This window comes from Tetrao urogallus (genome assembly GCF_951394365.1).
Source record: "Tetrao urogallus genome assembly, chromosome: Z".
Taxonomy (NCBI): Eukaryota; Metazoa; Chordata; class Aves; order Galliformes; family Phasianidae; genus Tetrao; species Tetrao urogallus.
In genome coordinates this window covers 58370941-58391580 of record NC_136816.1, presented here as the reverse complement: position 1 = coordinate 58391580, position 20640 = coordinate 58370941, and the positions used below count along the sequence as shown (strand labels likewise).

The following is a 20640-nucleotide window of genomic DNA, read 5'->3' as shown; positions in this document are numbered from 1 at the left end:
CTTTCATAATTTCATTTCCCTCACTTGAGTGAGACACATTTTCATCAGTTTGGTACATCATTCAGTTTAATTTTCCACTGCTTGAGTTTACCAGACTCTTGATCTAGCAAAATAAAAGGCATGGTTAAAGAACTTCACTCTAGCACTCAAACTTCTTTCTAGACCAAAAAATTCCACTGATCTTTCTGGATTCTAAGCACTATTACTGAGATAAAAAACATAGCATCAACTATTGTTGTACACTTGTATCTTGCAAATTCTGAATGGACTACTCAAAAAACCAGTTTTAAGTATGAATTTACAGAATTAATTGTTTTAGACAGCTTTGAGGAAGCTCTTCGGTAGCTGAAGAGCAGTAAGTGTTTGCAAACACTCCTATTTAGCACAAAAGTCAACATTTCCAAAAGTCACATCCAGTAAAACTTAGGTAGGACAGAACAATTTCATTAAAGATAGTCTTAAAAGTTCTAGATATCTACCTGGAATTAATTTGAAAAGTTAAACAGTGTTAGGGAAGCGATGAATACTTGAAGTAATTAAGTTTTAATTTTTGTAAGAACAGTTTTTTTAATGAGGTGACAATCAGATACAATCAGAAGATTCATCAGATTTTTTTTGTCTAATGCAATTAAACCTAGAGTCACACAATTGTTATTTACTATTTGTTCAGTCCAAGATAGTTCCTAGTCACGATCACACTAGTTTTGAGGTCTTTTTGGTTAAAGTACCATCCAATGTCAGTAGCTACTCCCTCAGAATATGCTCCATACAGCATATTTAATCTACTTTCTTCTTTTAAATACACACAATTCATTTCGCTGCTAGCTGGTTTCAAGGGAAAGAAAGCAAAGAATTCAAATCAGAGGGGCAACTACTGTTTCTGACAAGAAGAAAAATAGCTCAATATTTGGGGTTTTGTTCTGTTTTTAAATGATCCAAAGTTTGATTTTTAAAAGATCCAAGGTTTGATTTTTTAAGAACAGATCAAGAAATCCCCCAAAACCAAGCTCAGTATGTAAACTGAAATCCTTTCAAAGGCACATCTTAAGTACTTTTGCAGCACAAGTTTGGCTTTCACAGATACAAGCAAAACAAGCAGTGGAAGTGACATAAAAGCACTGAAAGAGACATGCCTCTTAGTACAAGAAGCACAAAGTTAGCCCTACAACTGTGATAGACATGTTACTTATTTTACCCTCACAGATACCAGTTCCAGAGCATAGGAATGAGCTTTCACTTTATGGCAGCAATTTCTAAATTATGAAGCCTGCAGAGGACTAGAAATGACTGAAGATTAAGTGACACTGTCTTCATAACAGTATAGCTGTCATTAACATCAAGATCTTCTTAAACAAAATCACAGACCAAATGTTAAAGGTTTTAGAGCTGTTATACTTCCTAGTCAGGAGATTTATCCACCTAAATTGCACAAAATTTTTTTTCTCAAGGAGAAAGAGGTTCAACAGTGGATCACTAAGGTGGGGCAGGGGAGAAGGGGGGGTGGGGGGGGAAGGAAACACCTCTGTTCATTTTGCGTACTTGCACATTGTCAAGCTATGTGAAAGGAAAAGCACACTTTTTCTACAGATATCAGTTTTTCCCCTCAAACAAGCTACAATTTCAAAGGGAAAATTCTGGCAACATTAAAAAAAAAAAAAAAAAAAAAAAAAAAATCAATTGGGTTCAAAGTTTCACATGAAAGTAAAATAATAATAATAGGGAGTTATCTTTTAAGTGCAAAGTAGAGATTGCTAAGGCTCATTAAAGGCTCTCTCTCTGTCAAATACTTCTCATACAATAACACCAAAAAGCACCTCATACGTATACTTTATTTTCCAAGTCACTTGTAACATTGTGAGGAAAATGCCTACAAGGAGGATGACAAAAGGTATGCTAAGAAAAATTATAAGGTTGGGAAAAGGTTACCAGTAGGGTAATCTCAGGTCCAAGTCATGATAGCTAGTGTTATGCAGCATATAATTCATTAATAATTCTTGTTGACAATTCTTTGATGTGGAAGAGCAAGGTCTTCCACTTTTATCTGAAAAACTACTCTAAGGACATGGGAACACAAGGAGATTTGTGAAACAATAAGTTCAGAGTCATGCACATAGAGTTAAATTACTCATATGTTGGAATGACAAGCTCCCAGAGCTCATCTATGGGGGAAAAACTTTATTTCCTATGGCTGTTGTAACTATTGTAATAGAGCAGACATGAGAAATGCTAGTGCCTTGGGAAAAATCTAATTAGATAGCCAACAACAATTTTTTTCTGATACAGCATTCAAACAGTTTGCAAATTTATCTAATCTTACATGATGACAGATGGACTCCTAAAGTACATTCTTCATTATCTCAAAAATGAAAAAAGTTGGAATTTGCACAGTGCAATAGAACACGAGGGCTGTAAATCAAGTAATTGCATTGGCAACAGATAATATAATACCAATCCATCAAAAAGCAAGAATTAAAGAACAACAAATACAAACAGCTGTTACAAGTATACACTATAAGGTGAATATTCTGAAACAGTCTTTCAGACAATTCAGTAAGTAAAAATACAAGTACTTCAGCTGATAAGACTAAGTATTTCTTAGTTACATCACATACTTCTCTTGCCCAATGCAGTCATCCAATCTAATGGATTAGACTTCCACTCAAGCTGTTACAATTTCTGACTGATTGTATTTTTACTCTCCAGTAAATACTCTGCAGAAGTCTATTCTTTTCATGTTCCTAGTCTTGATCAGGTTCCTACATCTATGCACAAGCACTGGATAACTATGGATTTTCTACAGAGAAAGGCAACAAAATTAAAATGATTTGTCTCTGCGGGCTGAGACAAAGAATAAAGACAGCAAAACCACCACCACTTCAATCCTATAATCTAATGTCAACTTCACTAGTACAGCTGCAAACTAGAAAAGATCTAATCTTCCTGTGAAAAAGATTCCATAGAAAAAACTAAGATTGTCTCCTTACACCGGAAATTCAAATCAGAGTGTAAGTTAAACACTTCCCCTGCATATTTTTAGAGATTCACTACAAGTTGTCAGCAAAAACAAGTTGTCATCCATAGTGTTTATCTGTACAACACCAGAAATCCTGCCTGGAAATATGTGCTTTGTGACAACTTGATTAAGGCTTTACAGCAGAGAATCACTCCATACAATCACTCACATTCTGCAGGAGTTGGTAAAGGTATCACACAGCTCTTTGCAGACAAAGTTAGACTTCCACTTCCTCAGGTAATGGGACAACTCTACTTTCTATTTCTTAAAAAGAAAATTATAGCTAAAGAGGGCACCTAGCAAGAAGTGGAATTATGTCATTAATCCTTGGCTCATGAAGATCAACTGCAATATTTTGTCATTCAACTTCATGCAGAAGAAAAGGGTAAAAAACCCAGCTCTCTTCACAAGTAATTCTCTGCATAAGGCAGAACAGCAAGTGTGATCAGGTGAGCCAGAGGCTGAAAGACAGACTATCCAAATAACCATTTGCTTTCCATAATGCAGATATCTTTTTTTTCTTGTTTTCCTCAACTTCTTCCCACAAGTTCTTTCTATTTCGTGAGGAGACAGAGCTGAGGTTAAGTCCAACTTAAAAAACGTGTCCTGTTCAATTTTAGTATGAGGACAAAGATTGCACAGAAATGCAATTTATCAGCTTTTCCTTGCTTAGCATTAGATACTATTACTGGTGTGAATTTATTTTTAAGTCAGATCCGTTCACAAAAGTCTTATTGCCAGGATAAGATGTTGACTAGGTATAGATAATCAGAGCTACTTCCAATACACTTTTGTGAATCAGCTCTGTCGTTGCTGAAGACTTTGACTTCCAAAAACTTATGCTGCCTTGCAATCAAATCTCAAGCCTCCAATGAGACTGTCCAGTAGAAGAAATCAGCCCGAACGTCTGATTCTCCTGTTCCCAGCCAGGTCAGATTTCCTCCTTCCACTTGATAATGACAAGCTTGAAATTAAAAAGCATTCAGTTGGACTCCACCTAAAATTCAGCAACAGAAACTTAGGTCTGAACAGTTTGCCTTAGCTCTTAAGTTTTCAGTGGGCACGAAGGTTAGTCTTCACCTCTTGCAAAAGGTCAAAGAACTGCCTACAGACAATTCCAGAATTCATCCTACAACCCTATTCTCTTTTCCTTCCAAGTTCCAGCAATGAAATACAAATACAATTTAGATATCCCTTGCTTCGATAGAGTCCCATCAGCTTCAAAGTCAGATCTTTTCAGAAAATACTGTAATTAACTTTTATTCTATAACTTCCACTACTTTATGAAAGTGATATTTTATAAGGAGTTCATTTATAAGGAGTATTTTGGAAATGATAGTTACATGTTCCAACTCTTTGAACAGATGTAATAAAATTTTACTATGAGAATCCTACAAGTGCAACAGAAGCAAAATGTTATTGGAGATTATTCTGTTCTGATAAGTCTTATTCAAATTTATAATTTCAGAGACGTTGTCAATTGAAATTGCAGTAGTAGTCTTCACCAATTACTGGAAGTTTATGGTTAGGTACGTTTGCCATAAGGTCAAGAGTTCCTCTCCCATTTTAGAGAGAAAATAAGAAGAAAAAGAAGAAGAAAAAAAAAGAAAAAAAAAGGGAGAAAAGCTGACTTTCTAGTACAGAAATAAATCCTTTAAATATGACAGCGGAGCTTAAAGGAAAAATAATCAAGCAATTCAACGCATAATTTAAAGTAATTGAAGTGCCTCTTCAGAAGTTCAACACTGCCTGGGAATGCTATTGCTAGTTCACTTCTACACATCAATTTAGACACACATGAATGCTTATGAAAAAGAATGTATAGCAAATTGACAGATTCAGACTGCTTTTCTCAAAAAATGGAACTGAATGGAACTGATGACAATTCTGTTGGTGCCTCAGAGCACTTCCATTCTGTTCTGCTGCTGTGAGGTTGCTGAGAACCGCTTCAAATGGGGAGATTGGTGGCCTTGCCTATGGCAGGGGGGTTGAAAATTCATGATGCTTGAGGTCACTTCCAAACTGGGCCATCCTGTTATTTTGTTATGTTTTTTTTCCATTTCACTTTCTCTGCAACTTTAATAAACAGGTATTTAAAGTTTGAGTAATAAGGTACAGAGATTTCAGACATGTTTTAAATGACTATCCCGTTCTTTAATCAGTTCAACATATACTTTTCACAGATTCACAGAATGTCAGGGATTGGAAGGGACCTTAAAAGATCACCCAGCCCAATCCCCCTGCCAGAGCAGGAACACCTAGATCAGGTCACACAGGAGTACATCCAAGTGGGTTTTGAATGTCTCCAGAGAAGTAGACCCCACAACCTCTCTGGGCAGCCTGAATTTTCTCCCGATTAGATAATATAGATAGAATAATCTTTAGCCTGAACTTCTGAGTAGTTAGATTTTGGTTCTCTAAAACTGTACTAAAACTTGTCTAAAATCAGGCTTGAAATATTCTTAAGAAATCTACTGCAGTGTTAAAAACATTCTTTGTACAAATCATGTGGTCTTCAAAGGACAAAAGACTAAGCCTCTTTTCTGCAAGCCTCTGTATTTTCCAGCTTCTGTATCCCATTTTGAAGGGTTTAAGGAGTCCTCACATTTTTTAAACACAAGCCACGGTGTTCAAATTAAGACAAATTTAGTGAAAGTATATGAAAGCAACACTCACTAAGTACAGATCTGTGTACTCCACTGAAGTGGAAATCTTATCACCACAAACATTCAGACTAACTCACTGTGAACAAAAGACAGATTATTTGTCTCATAGAACTTCGGAAGTCTGTACTGTTTTTCTCCCCAAAGATAATGAACTAGGCTCACTAATGCAGCAAATCTATTTCTTTGTTGTTGCTGTTCCTGAAGCAAATAAGATTAGAGTTACTAGCAGTTAGAGATTAGTACTGGATTTTCTGTGCAGACAGCAGTAGCTAACTGCATCTTTCACATGCATATGACCATTTATAAATAAGTTCCCATATATACAGGACTTTCCTTTTATAACCTCTCTATTGGCTTCAACTCAGTAAAATCATAGTGCTTTAATCTTGGAATGTATTCATTTTACTCCCATCACCAATGCTTCCTATATATTAGCTACTTACAGATAAAATGGGCAGGGTGAACCCCACTGTGTAGAGGACAGTGGATGTGATGGTACTGTCATGGAACGGATACTTGATGCTGTCATCATTACAGAAAAAGCCTCTCTGATACGGTTTTATTTTGGCCAAGTTTAGAACACCAAGAGGTAAGCCAGCTGTTGGGGGAAGGAGAAACAAAAACAACAAAAACAAAAAACAATACATGTGGTTAAATCAAAAAACATTTTTAAACATGCATGGAAGAAGATACCAAACATGCAAAACTCAAATTTCCCACGTCACAGTAAATGATCATGCAACATACATATTTACCAAATCCTTTTTATAGAAATTTATCATATATTTGCTCACTTCAGAAAGATTCTGATATCACCCACCAGACGTAGAAGTTTAGTAGAGCTTTTAGACTCACACACTGAACCAAGATTATCCTTAAGAACAGTATTTGCCACTCACCTGACCAGCCAGCTATTGAGGGTACGCTGCCTCCTATACGCCCTTTTATGTCCTTTCCTTCACCACCAACCTATGACATTGACTTGTATCTAAGTTACCAGCCCTGTTCTACATAATCTGGCCAGTATTTACAGAGATACATACAGTCTGTGTTTTTTGTGGGCTTTTTTTGTGTTTCTTTTTTCTTTTGAGGAGGGTAGTTAAAGATTTCATGCAAGTAAGATAAGAGAACTTCAGAGGCACCAACAGGAGATAGGGACATTTAGGACTGGCAATAAGATTTTTTAGTTTTAAAAGTTGCATTTACACAGCAGTACTGTACGAAATATGCAAGAGCATTATCTTCTGGAACAGTTACCAAAATACTACCAAGTAGGTCACGTGTGGAAATAATCACATCCTCACTTTTCTTTAAATGCTAACTGATGCTCTTAAGACTTTTTAATTCCCCCCCCCCCCCCCCCCAAAAAAAAACCAAAACTGCTACAACAACATCAAATGGTTTCAAGGTTCCCCTCCTCCCTCCCCAGTACTGTCCATGACATTTTCAACTCAATTTTTTAAATTTTTTATTTATTTATTTATTTTAAGCCAGCATCACCTGCTTCTTACAAAAGCTTACAAAATCAAAAAGATTCTGTGTTTTGCTTGGCTTGTCTCTCAAGGTGCTTGAGTTTAGGTTCATTAGGATAGGTTATTTCATTTTGCCAGCTGCCAAAATATATTCTCCAAGTGTCCCAGTCAGAAGCTGGAAGACACTCCAGGACTTGCAAATATCACAGGATTCCTACTTCACAGATTCCAGGTTTCTTGCCACTAATGTACAAAGGTTTACAGTTCTGGTTTCTTTTTTTTTTGTTGGTTTTTTTTTTTTTTTTAATTAATAAAGATTTATTTAGGAATTGGAAGAGAGCCATTAACCAAGCAAAAAGAAAATAAGAGTGTGAGAAGCAGCATTTTAAGCCTACCAGCAAAATAACTTTTCATTTGAATATAAAGAGGCTTTTTGTAGTGCAGCTGCAACAGGAGAGAATTACTCACTCTGTAACCCAGCTAAGATACAAGCTTGAGGGCACTTTATTTTTTTTATTTTTCTCTCTCCAATGAAGAAAAGTTTCTGACAAGGTTGTTCTCAGTTTTCATTTAAGTAAGAGACAAGTTTTCATTAAATTATGAGCGAACTGTAGAAGGTGGTTTTTTTTTTTCCCACTAAATAAACTTCTCATAAACAAACTTAATGAGAAAAATAATAGTTTGTGAGAATTTCTGCATAAAAATTATCCAGATTCTTCTGGTGCCTCTACATTTAAGTATTTCTTCTAACATTTTTGTTTCTTTCTACATCTTTTTCAACAACATAAAAGGACCATGCATATTTTCGTTAAAATAAAGTGATTTGGTTACATTATTAAAACCACATGTGGTACATAATCTAGAGTTTAAATTAAGAAAAGTAGGTTTAAATTAAGATTGGGGAGTTGTGAAATGGGGAGGAAAAACAGCGAGTGGAGTCAGATGAGGACAGTTTCACAAAAGTGACTGCAAAATTCATCCGTGCACTCAAAAGTAGAAGAACATGAAGAAACAGGTTATACATTCAACACTAGCTGCCAATGCTCATTTCTTACACTACTGTTAAAATTGTTATTGAAATCTAAATGATATGCTGTTTTCCAGCAGTGGATTAGCAGATTTTGGAAAATAATGTTTAGTAGAAATTTAACCAATGCCAAAATAGTAGCAGTATTTTTACTACTGCTCATTTTATAGGGAGAGACACTTCAGAGAAACAGTCCCAAAGTTTTCACAATAGAAAATAACATTAATGTTCGTAACAGACCAGTATTAGTGTTACAGATGCCAAACTTCTCTGTGGCCTTTATGGAAGCTGACTGCATGTGCATGTGTTCAGATCCATTAGCTTTTACAAACTGGAGGAAAGGATGACCACAATCAAACACAAGATTACAAAGCTAAAAGGCAATCTTGTACACCAATGCCCATACCTTGCCCTCTTCACAATGCACCTCTTCTTCCCCTTTTCCTAGCCAGAAGTAATTTCCAAGTATCTACCCTATCACATGGCTTTCAGCAGTAAAGGATTGCTTCTGGAAGCTCCCCATATTTCAGCTCAGAACTCGGGTTTCTCTTTTCCGTTAAAAGTTCTCCTAGTTGATCTAGTCAGCTGCCAGTGACCAACAGATTACAGGCTGTTTTGACAGCAGCAAGGAACTACTGCTCCAGTTCTGACAACATATGCTAACCCCAGAAATCGAATACAAAAAAAGGACCTTAGAAATTTGGAGTCTTCAACAATGACAGAATAGTTAAAAAGCCTCAAACACATGGACTAGAGTAGAAAAGAACACAGGATGGAGACTGAAGATAGCAAGACTCTCAGACTTTGTAAAGACCAAGCAGGAGCTGGAGGGCAGACACACCTTTAAGTTTACTGCTAGACCTACTAAGAACAAGGCAGTATACATTGTACAAAGCCAAGCTACCCAAAATAGTTACACTGGACTACACTGAACTCACAAGAAAATAGAAATCAATCTTCTAGGTTCAAGTCACTTGAAGCCTAGCTTCCAATGGGAACATACAGACAGTACACAGTAATATAAATAGCATTCAAGGATCTTGCATTTATTTATCCACATCCGGTGGTACAAAATGAGATGAAAAAGCCCATAAGGAAGAAAACACGTGAAACAGGGTAGGAATATAGTCCGTGACAACTACCTCTTGTCCAGGCTCTGGGCACCACTGTAAAGGGCCTGCTCTGCCTTTTTGGTAACCCTCCTTCAGGTATTTATGGACACTAGTGAGATCCGTCTCAGCCTCCTCCACTCCCAGAAGAGCAGTCCCAGCTCTCTCGACATCCCCCTGCAGAAGAGGTGCTTCATACCCTTCATCTCCTCAGCAGACTTCTACTGGATTCATTTTGATGTGTCCAGGTATTGGAGACAAGGGACTCCAATGTGTCCCCACCAATGGCAAGTACAAGGGGAAGGATCTCCTCTCTTGACCTGCTGGCAGTATTTTACCTAATGCAGCCAAGAACAACATTAGCCTTCTCAGCAACAAGGGCACATTGCTGACTCATGTTCAGATATCTTTATCTAAACATACAAAAAATATCCTAGCATTTATAGATAAGATAGTCTCTGCTACAGTTGACAGCTGCCAAAATATTTAACATCAATATTTGAGAAAATATTTGAGAAAATAAGCTTCAAAAATGGAAAATACCGTGTTTGTGAATTACTCATAATTTAGGAACCCTTTCCTAATCAAGGATATGGACACAGGTTAGATGACACTTTAGAAGTGTCTCAGATTAAGACTATTTTGTAAGTTTTATAGTTGACAGACTCAAATTCTTGTTCTCATTATATACTGCATTATCCAGTTCAGAATTGAGTGTCACTCACAAAGCTCTAGAAGTTTCTGGTCATGTTTTTAAGAGCAGCTTCAAGGTAGCCTAAGTTATCCTAACCTGCTATTCTGTTATCATAATGTCAACAGCTTTTGACATTAACCTGCCTCCCCACTAAAAAAAAAAAAATTAAAAGGAAAAGAAAAAAAGGAAAATCCATCTAACATGGATCTTACTCATCCAGCTGAGTGCTGAACTTAAAACTGGTATAAGGTAGAAAATGTAAACAAATACCCAACACTGTGAAAAATAGAATAGGTTGACCATAGTCTCAGATCAGCTTAAATGCCTCATGAAATCTCATTTGTGGCTGGAATCCACTCTCCTCCCCAGTTTTAAGTAGTTCAAAGTAATTAAATACTTTTTGTAAACATCCTTTAATCAACCCAATGGCCTCCTTATCACGGGATAAAGATAATGTTCATTTTATCTGTGACATCTTAAAAGCTTCTGCAAATTGTGGACTCTAGCTCTCCATGACACAGAAGAGTTGAAGTTACCTTCAAACAACTATGGAAAATAAAAATATCCTAGCTTGAATATTAACTAAAAATTTTTGTCATGCTATACCAAGCTTAAAAGCGCTACTTAAAAGAAACTGTATTAAAATAAAGTCAGCGTGATTTTTAGAACAACTGTAGAGAAATATGAAAATAGGATCTCTACATGCTGATTGCGATGCTCTGGCACAAGGTATGCTTTGGCTTTTGAAAAGGAATCCCCAATTTACATCTGAACTGGGAGAAAGAAGTGTTAAACAGGAATTTATGCTGTATTGGAAAAAATCTCCACAGAGCATTGTAAATGCTATCTTCAAAACAAATCATTTATCAGCTACTCATTAAGAAAAGTTACCACAGTATTTCTACATGAGATTATACAACCCCACACCCATGTAAATGGAGTCATTCTGAACTGAACCTCTATAGTTGGTAACCACTATTGCAAGCAAAGAAAAATGAGATTTTTTCTACTCTTACACATGTATTTGTGCTTTTATTTTCAGTCAGGACAGACATGTTTGCTTTCCTGCTCATTTTGGAGTGTACAATCTAGAGCAAGGAGATACGTGAGAGATTTAAGGAAACTGAGACAGGTCAGCCTCATGCTACTAGAGTGAATTTTGGAATACCTGTAAAAGAAACTTTCCTCTGCACAGAAGCAATGGTGCTGAAAAAGTTTCTTCAGTGAACAGTTAAGAGAAAGGCACTCAAGAGTTCTAAAGGACAGTGTAGCAGGAATACAGAAAACTACTACAGAAAGGAGGAAAAAAAATTAAGAAAAAAGTGTTTATAGACTTTTGACTCCTAAAAGTGAAGGATGGACAAAAGAAATCCAAAAAGGTCTATTCACTAGATGAGAAGCGAGAGTAGACTCCTTGTGAGGTGTCAGGAACCTTCCCAGAAGATTTAATTTAAACTTCTATCCCAAGGAATGAAAAATATTTTTATCACCCACTCACCAATTATTCTGCTAACACTTGAGACTGTGCTAGGCTCAAATAACCAATAGAAACACGCTGTAAAGACCAAACAACATTTGAATTTCTGCTACAGTATCAGAAACAAATTTGCAAATGTAGATGGACTGCATTTTGATTTATTTTCTTATATGCAAGTTGCTTCACAGAAAAGCCAGATGAGCAGCCTGGACTGGCTAGCAGTATTTTCACTAAGTGACTCCCTCCCCATGCCCTATGCTTTAGTTGAAAAATGGCAATGGTGGTGGAGGCATGAGTGAGGCAAAGGAAACCTTACTGTGAGCTACGCCAGCCTAAAAGCAGGACAGCATGTTTTCCAGCCCAGTCATTAACTAGCATTGAGTAGCTAGTAACAGAATCAATAGTTTCCCTTGCACTCAACAATTAACATTAGTTCACTTCTCTGCATTACACAACGTTTGTCTATGTGATTCATTTTTACACAAGTGAATTGTGTTCTCTTAATTCTGCATTTCACTCTCCAAGAAGATAGCACAATCAACTAAAAATAAATAATTTTTAGAAGCACCTGTTGGGAGTGTAAAAACCCACAGCTGTTTTCTCTGTGAGCATTCAGTGAAGTACAAGTACGAAAGTAAGAAGAGCTAAGGTACATTACTCCCTCATCTCTACACTGTTCTATTCAATGCAGGGAAAACCAAGTGGCTTAAACGATCCTGTAGGAGGACACAAGCTAAGGGCTGTGCCCTGGGTTCTGCTTCTGGTTGGCAGGAGGAAGAGGTCCAAGCTAAGCAAGCCCAAAGACAACCACATGGAATTTATCAGCAGCTCACCCAGCAGGAAAAGGCCAGTTTCTGTTATAGCTGACACCCGACAAAGAATAAAGACCAACAGATTAATTGTTAAAAGTGGAGGGAAAAAAAAAAAGATTAAGGTAAGAGTGGGAAAAGAAAACATCAGTAGCTTTGTGCATTGCAGTATTCAAAGGAAGTGAGCTGCAGCCAGAACAAGGGAGAACGAGTTCTCCCTCTATAAATATTCCTACTGAGCTGAAATTAAATATTTATCACTGTACTATGTGCCCTTTTAAAGGCTCTGATTGTATTGTATAGAAAATTTAAAAGCTCATAGATATAAAACCACACACATTCCCTAAGATCGAGATCTTCTACAAACAATCTACCTAAAGTAATATGCTTACAAACAGTGAACACAGTATAGCACAAGAAACTGAAATGTCAAATTTGGCTGTTGGCAAGACTGGTTGGAATTTAAATTTTTTTATTTTTTATTTTATTTATTTTTTTTTTTAAGTTGCAGTTGATGTGAACTTCAGTTGTCATTTAAGACCAGCATTTTAAACTCCAGAAGTTGTAACTATTTTTCCATTTTAATCTTTGTTTTGAGGAAGCTAATAGTAAGAGGCTTTCAGATGATTTCACGTACATCCTGATCTAAAATACCATTCAGTCTTGAGAAAACAGGAAATTATTAAATATGGAATATAAACGCTCTTTTCCTCGCTGAGGCTTACAATCCTAATGTTTAAACATGCTCTAACAAACTACAGTTCTACAGTGGCAGTGCTACAAAAGGGACTTGGTACTCCCATAAAATTGTATACTTCGTCATCGTGAAGTACTTCACACATACACAGTGCTGCATGCCATTCTGCTTATAACGAATATTTCTAGGCATTGAGCTTTTTGTTGTCCTGTTGTTTTTCTTCTTCCATTGTTCTCTTGATACCCATGGAGCATGAAAATAAACTCTGTATTAAACTAAATAGAATTAAGAAGGGAAAGTAACCAATAGCATTCTATATACTTTTGGGCTATCAGAGCATTTGCTTTGTATTGGTTCAGGACAACACAATATTGATTTAACCAGAACTTGTAACCATCCATGTAATACTGTTCTTGATTCTTGAATAATTAATACTGCCACAGTGCAGAGAAATCTTCCAGTGCTCATATAATAGAACAGTAATAGAACAGAATAGGAGTAGCTTCCCAGCTCTGGTGAAAAATCACCACTGCTTTATCTGTGATCTAAGTTTCCACACATTAATGATTAGCAGTTGCATTTTCCATGTCTTGATGGCTGGAAAACTTAGATTAAGGAAGTGATGGGAAGCAAGCATACAAACAGAAATAATTGTACTTCCATCCCCCAGGAATCTCATTAGCTCTGGCGCTAGCCACCACACTGGGCTGGAATATTTTAACAGGATAACAGCACTGCAGTATAGACTCACTAAAGACTTTGATTTCACTGACTCAGGAAAACGGTACAGAGCTCCCTGAAGAAACACCAAGTAAATACATGTGGAATACACTGACTGAGAAGTCATTTTGGGGTATTTAATAGAGAACAGTTCTCTCACGTCACTATCTGCCAAAACAGCTCCATCAGCTTAATGTAATCTGAATCCACTGCCTTTTGGATACCTGAAAGTAGGGAAGCTACAGTAATAGATATATATGTGTTCTTTAACATCCCAGTACTCAGCTACCTAACAATCAGTAACAGGCTTACCATAAGCAGCAACAAAAGGACCAAGTTACAAGGGATAAGAATGCATAACATAAGATTGAGGGAGAAAAATCCAAGTTATTCAAAGAGAAAGGAAGACACTAAGATGCTGAAGTTTGTTATATAGTCACTTCTACACTTAGAGAAAAGACTGGTCAAAGATATGCTTCAGTACAGCTCCTGCTTTCTCCTTCCCTAGGAAAGGATCAGGTAGCAAAGATCATTTCTTCTATACCAGGGAGGTCTAGCTAAGATCTCAAAGCCACCTCACAAGATCTGTTTTATGTGATTATTCCCCAAGAGGAACAGGCTTCCTCTTGCAGGGCGGGGTGAGGTTCATACAGGATAGGGAAGAGCCAATTCCCCATTCAAGTGCAGACATAGCAGTAACCAAGCCCATACCAACAAACCCCTGACAGTGCTCACAGCCACCTTTCTACAGTAATACATTTTTTACCAATGAGCTTCTAAATTTAAAAAAAAAAAAAAAAAGTGCTGAACAAAATGTTTCCCTTTCTCTACCACCCAAAGTGAGTCTGTTTTGCTGTTTAAATTCTCCTGACCTAGTTTGGGAAGCAGTATTCAGTTGTCTGGCATAAGTTGCTGAGTGAGAATTCTCATCTAGAACCTACCAGATTCACGTTACTCCGATGCTACCCCGTTCCATGGCTTCAGGAAGGTTCAGACAGTAGGCTATCACAGCTTTACCTGATCTTTGGCATCTTGTCAGCATGACTGTGCTCCTACATACTACTAAGCATCAACAATCAACCGATATTTTGCCCCCTTAGACCAGGGCTGCGACTATGCAGATGCCAAACAAAGGTGCTTTTCATTAGTATGAGTTCGTGTGATCCAAGTCTTTAGAGTCAATTCAATGTGTTCAATCAGCACAGGCTCAAGCTTGCACCAGAGCAGCTATAAGATGAGGTAGGATCACTTCCGCAATGAGGGATGTGATATTTCACCGTTTAGCTGTAGTGCAGCATTTCATTTTCTATAGAATAAAGGAACAGAAATATCTCTTCTACTGCTCCCTTGAACAAAGGGCACCATCTTTATACTAGCACGCTGTGAGAGCCCTTCTGCCTGTTTCAAATAAAACACACCAAGATTTGAGCATTTGCCAAGAAGCATCTTTCTCTGCTCTGCCAAGAATGAAGAGTATAGCACGAAGTTCAAGATCTGGTTCACAGGAAGTCACTGGAAGGTGAATCAGGATTTACATGGTGCTGCTCTAGGCAAGTGCAAGAACTTCTCTTGTGAGAACAGGTTAGCCAGAGGACAAGATAACACTTAACAGCAACACCTGGCAAAGCAAGAACCTGGCTGCTGGCTTTGAAGTATTCATTAACTAGTCATGTTCTAACTGAAAACTCCTCCATAGAATTCCAAGCAAGACAGAGAGGATCTCCATATCAAGTACCAAGGAACATCATCTCCACTGGAAAACTCAGTCTTATGTTCAAGAAAGCCCTGTGCAAGATGGAAGGCTTTCTGAGTTTTAGGTGACAAATGTGTTTCCAAGGAACTTAAAAAGTCCTACTGAACACCATCCTGTGGTACTCAGTGGACAGTATCATTTGAAGATAAGTGCTCTTCGACACAAAGCTGTTATGGCTTAACTATGAACTCATGCACTAGATGAGGAAAAAAAAAAAAAAAAAAAAAAAAAGGTTAAGCATATACATGATGTGGAAAATAAGAATGGTGACCCATGTATCTGTGAGTCATAAGAGGGGAGGATGTTTTATTGAAACTAGGGCAATCAATCAGGAAGTTCTAACCCACATAGAAGCAGGTCTTTCTTCACTGAACAGCAATACCTTGCTGTCTTGCACAAGGTTGCTTCCACCAACAAATGCTCTCAGAACAGAGTAACAGTACTTAAATCAAGAACATTGTACAGGGAGCACAAAATGGTCCAGCCATCTATCTTCCCTGCAACACACACTGTGAAAGCAAACACGCCTGCTCTATGTGCATGTTTGATATTTATCATATTGCCCTGTATCACAGCACATCCCTGTAATCTAAATAGTCAGTGTTTAGAGAAAAAGAAAGCCATGTAAGCAGTTTGTATTTTATTTTTGTTCATATGTTCTTTTTTAGAACTTTCCCCTCTCTTACTCAAATGAACTTAAAAAGTGGTTTTGGGACACCAAATTAAGACTGCCACCATCTCATCTTTTCCACCACCAGCAGCCTACAGATCCCTTCTCTTTTTGCATTTGCTTCTTGCAGTTCAGGGAGCTTAAGTATTTGAGAAGCAAAAAATCCCACTGCAAAAGAACAATTAGGCAGCAGGTAAGCTTTCACTGGCATCTTGAAACCACCAAGTACTTAAGTAGCTCAGCACTATTTTCAGCCTATTGCAGAAGGATCAGAAGAGTAAAGATCTATCTATAATATATATATATATAAAATATATATAAAATATATATATATATATATATATATATTTTTTTTTCTTTTTCTTTTAATGTTTCCTAATTTCAGGTTTACATATTCTTACATTACAGCAGCAAACACAACTGACAAGTACACAGCTTGCTAACAAAAGCTATAGGATCACTGACAAAAATCAAGGAAGAGGATGGGAAACAGTTCTGTTGAACCTGATCCTTGCAGTGAAGTTGAACAAGAATGAACAAGAATTGCACCAAACAGACCTGAACTGAATTGTCCTAGAGTCTAACTTCGCAGAGAATGTTTTTCTTACTTCCTAGTCACCTCTGCAGAAATTAATTATAAGTTAATTACATTTTTTCCAATACTAGCCTGACTTACACCTAATGTGTTTGATCTAAAAGTAAACATATTAAATACTCTCTCACTCATTCTGGGATGATTCCCAACTTTGTTCTTAAGGTGTTTTCTAGCTACCTTAAGAAGGAGCCTAATAAAAATCAAATAATAGCCTTGTTGAAGACATCAGCCAAAAGCAGAATTAATTCCTGTAAGCTATTATTTATCCTTGTGAACATATAATAAATAAGAAAAAGCCCAACTCTTAGTATCAGTGTAAAACAGCTTTACTGTTTAAACTGAATATGAGTCCTAGACACATCTGTGCAGTGCCATATGAAATGTCATTCCATCAATAAAATAAGGATGGATATGCAGTAAACCTTATTATGCAGGAGAAAGAAGCTCTGTTGCCCTGGCCATTGTGCTTTCCAGAGAACAGAGTAGCTACTGACTGATGTCTACTGGACCACACAGAGCAAGGGAACTTCCCCCAGCACTACTGCAGACCTCTGTGCAGCCATGCAGCGCACACACAGCCAGCACTGCAGCACAGCCTCCTCACTGCTCTTCTTCTAAAAGCAAGCACTGCAGAAGTCTGCAGCCTATGGTGGTTGGTTTTTTTTTTTTTTTTTTTTTTTTTTTTTTTTTTAAGGTAATTGTTTGATGCTTATCAGGGGAAAATGAGTATTCTGATAAGAAGAATAGCTTAAGATCTCTTCCCAGAATTCCTTTTCCCTTACCAGACGGAAAGGTGGGCAGGGAGGATGCTTTCTTTAAGACCAGTTAAGAGCTGAACTCCGTTTCAGTTTGGTTGCCTGAAACAACCTAAGTCCAATGGCTTGACACTACATTAACCAGGAGACTCTAACCTGATCTTGTTTTATGACCTGAACTTAGCAATTCCTTTTTGTTTTGTAGTTTGTTTTGTTTGTTTTTTTAAATCTCTTCCTTTCTGGAACATTTGTGTTCTAAAATGTTGGGAAAGTTGAACTTGTGCAAGGAACAGTTGGAAGAACAAGTCACATGCAGTCATCTGCATTCACAGTGACCTCACGAGTCAGGTCACCATTACTTGAAGTGATATCCTTGTTTTTTCTGTCCTGCACTGCTAAGACAACAGAGTTATTGTTTTTCTTACCCATCTTCACTGACAGAAAGCAAGCAGAGGTGGCAGAGGGACAAGAAGAGAAGAAGCAAGCCAAGCTGCTCATTGGTAAGTTACCTCAGGGTCACAAGCACAGCACTGGTAGCCCTCTGCAAAGCAGAACAGGCTATTACACACAGACAAGGCTCTGTCCTTAATTAAAGCTGGTTTACTACACAGTTGAAGAAGTTTCCTCTTGGAGGCTTTACGGTCTCTTTGGTGGAGATACTGTGTATCAGGTTAGCCGAAAGACACTTTATCCAGGCAGTTACTTCGGCCATTTGATCAGATATCAAAATGGGTGAGTAGGGGGAAGGGCAAAGTAGGATGAAAAGGAACCAGTTTTCTTATACTGAAAAATTAAAACAGATCCCCCTTCCAGATGCACAGGCTTAAACCCCATGTTCTAAGGACCCTCCCAGAGTTATGCGGGAGCCAAAGAGAAGAGGAAGAGAGAAGAACTCAGTCCTTTATCTAGTATTTAACCAATCCCTTCATTTCTATTACTTTGCTCCAAATGGAATTTAACTGAAACCTGTTAATGCAACATGTTTAAGTCGAAAATGTCAAGGTGCTTCACACTGAAGCACACCTCCACTACCAAGGAAGCAGGGAGGAAAAAACTTCTCCTGTCAACCATTTTATTTTTTTATCATTGAATGCCATTTAGTTCCTTCAAATAGGAAGATTAATAACCTGTATCTAATGCCTATCACCAGCCTAAACAAGCAAGAACACGGCTCATTATGTTTTATACTGATGCTAGAGATATCTCCGAGCAAGACACTTAGTGAGCCAGACCTGTCTGAACACTCCCTGCTGAACACGACAGGAGCAAGCCCAGCTTTATCACTGAAGAGCAGAACTCTTTTGATTACGAAGTGAAATTTAAGAAAAAAAAAAAGAAGAAAAAAAGAAAAAAAAAAAAAAAAAAGAAAAAAAAAAGAAACACCACCACCTTATGAAGGCTTCTTCCAAGTCACCAAGAAGAGCAGTCTATCAGACACAAAGATGCTTCCCTGGTTCCCAACACCCAAATGTCCAGGAGTCACAGCACTGCAAACCCCCTACGCTGATCAATAATTAACGCCACTGCTCGCACCGTGTGATTACAGAGAAGAGTACAACTGACAGGTCATAGCTGTGGTTGTAAGAGGAAAGGAGAGACAGACGGACAGAGACAAGCAAGTAGGATGCCGTTCTCTGGGCCAGCTCGGGGAAGCTGCGGCAGCGCTGCGGTCCAACAGTGAGCACAGCCCCGCACCAAAGCCCCCCGCCCCGCCCCACGCCGGCTGCTCAGCGACGTGAGCACAGACAGCTCGGACCAACGCAGTTCAGACCTCAACCTGCAGCAAGAGCTCCCGTCCCTCTGAGTAAGCACGCAACTCAGGCCTTGAAGCAACGCGAATCCTCGCTGCACAGCACCTGATGTGGACTTCAGACAACAGTCCGAGGAGTTTTCCCTGCGCTGTCCCTGGCTCGTCGTTCCGGGCAGCCCCGAGGCTCCTCACCTCCCTTCCCGCAGGGAGCTCCGCCGCAGCCGGCTGGCCAGCCAGCCTGCGAGGTGCGGGAACGAAGAGCGGAGAACAAAAAGAAGGAGCTGCCAGCGCCCCTGAGCTATCACCCAGCCCTGAGCGCTAGCAGCCTGCCGCTTCCACTGGGACACGACCCCGCCGGGACGAGAGCCGGGGACGGCTGGAGACAGCCAGCGACCAGATTCCTGCGCAGTTCCGGTGGCAGTGAAGTGAGGAGGAGGAAGGAGCGGAGCGGACAGAGGCTGAGGGAGAGGCGCGGGGACGCGCGGGAGGGAGCGCCGTGCGTGCGGCCGGCGCGGGACCGTGCGGGAGGCAGCGCCGCGGGGCACGGAGAGCCCTCACACCCGCCCGACGCCAAGCCCGGGGCCCCGCGCCCGCCGACCTACCCAGCACCACGCAGACCACGTCCAGCGCCACGAAGGGCAGCCGCGTCCTGTCAAACATGCTGGCGGCGCGCGGCGGCTCCTCCTCACGCGGTGACAGCCGGAGCCCGAGGGGCGGGAGCGGAGCGGAGGCGGGCAGGGAAGCTCAGCCGCGCCCGAGCCGATGGCGCCCGCCCCCCCGCCGCCCTGCGCCCGCACTGCGCTACTGCCTCCACTGCGGCGCCCACCGCGCTTTAAGGGAGGCGGCGGGGGGGGGTGGGGGGGGTGGGAGGAGGTCGGAGGAAGGGGAGGCGGGAGCGGAGGAGCACCGCCCGGCCCCCACCCGCGGCCGGCACACCCCGCACGGCGGACGCAGCCGAGGTGCCGGCCCTGCCCGCCGATGGCGCCCGCTCCGCCCCGCGGAGCAACCGCGTGGGGCGCGGAGCTCCTCCTCCGCGCGGGGGGGCGGGCGAGGTGGCGGACGGACGGGGCGGGGCCAGCGGATCCGGAGTGCGCGCCTCGCCTCGCCTCGGGCGGCCGCCGTCACTCGCGGCTCCTCACGCGGCGCGGCATTTCTCCCGGCGCTGTGGTAGGCGTTGAGGCGGGCGAGGAGTGCCGGGGCGGCATCGGGACCCTCTGCGTCCCGCGGGAGGGGATGAGCGAGGGCCCGGCGCCATGGGGGCGCGGCGGGGTCCCCGCAACCCGAGGGGAGTTGTCACCTGCCGGCGGGAAAGGTGAAAGGGAAAATCACGCAGGAATAGAGAATACCCAATCTTCGGCACAACTCGGCACTTCGTTCCTCAGGAAAAGCTTTTACTCTGAAAAAGCAGTGACCCACATTACAAGTGTCCTAGT

At 40.1% G+C, this 20640-nt stretch overlaps 1 protein-coding gene across 2 annotated transcripts in view; it reads right to left on the bottom strand.

The window, feature by feature from the left end:
• The window catches only part of PLPP1 (phospholipid phosphatase 1), a gene marked incomplete at its 5' end in the record, with an annotated part of 54700 nt that extends 34833 nt beyond the window's left edge, over positions 1-19867 (bottom strand). The window contains 2 exons of one of the 2 annotated variants that reach the window (XM_079548037.1): positions 6123-6277; positions 19810-19867. In XM_079548037.1, coding sequence (XP_079404163.1) covers positions 6123-6277; positions 19810-19867 — 213 coding nt within the window. The remainder of the gene's footprint in view (positions 1-6122; positions 6278-19809) is intronic. The other variant, XM_079548038.1, reaches the window with a different exon arrangement.
• Positions 19868-20640: the final 773 nt, after the last annotated feature.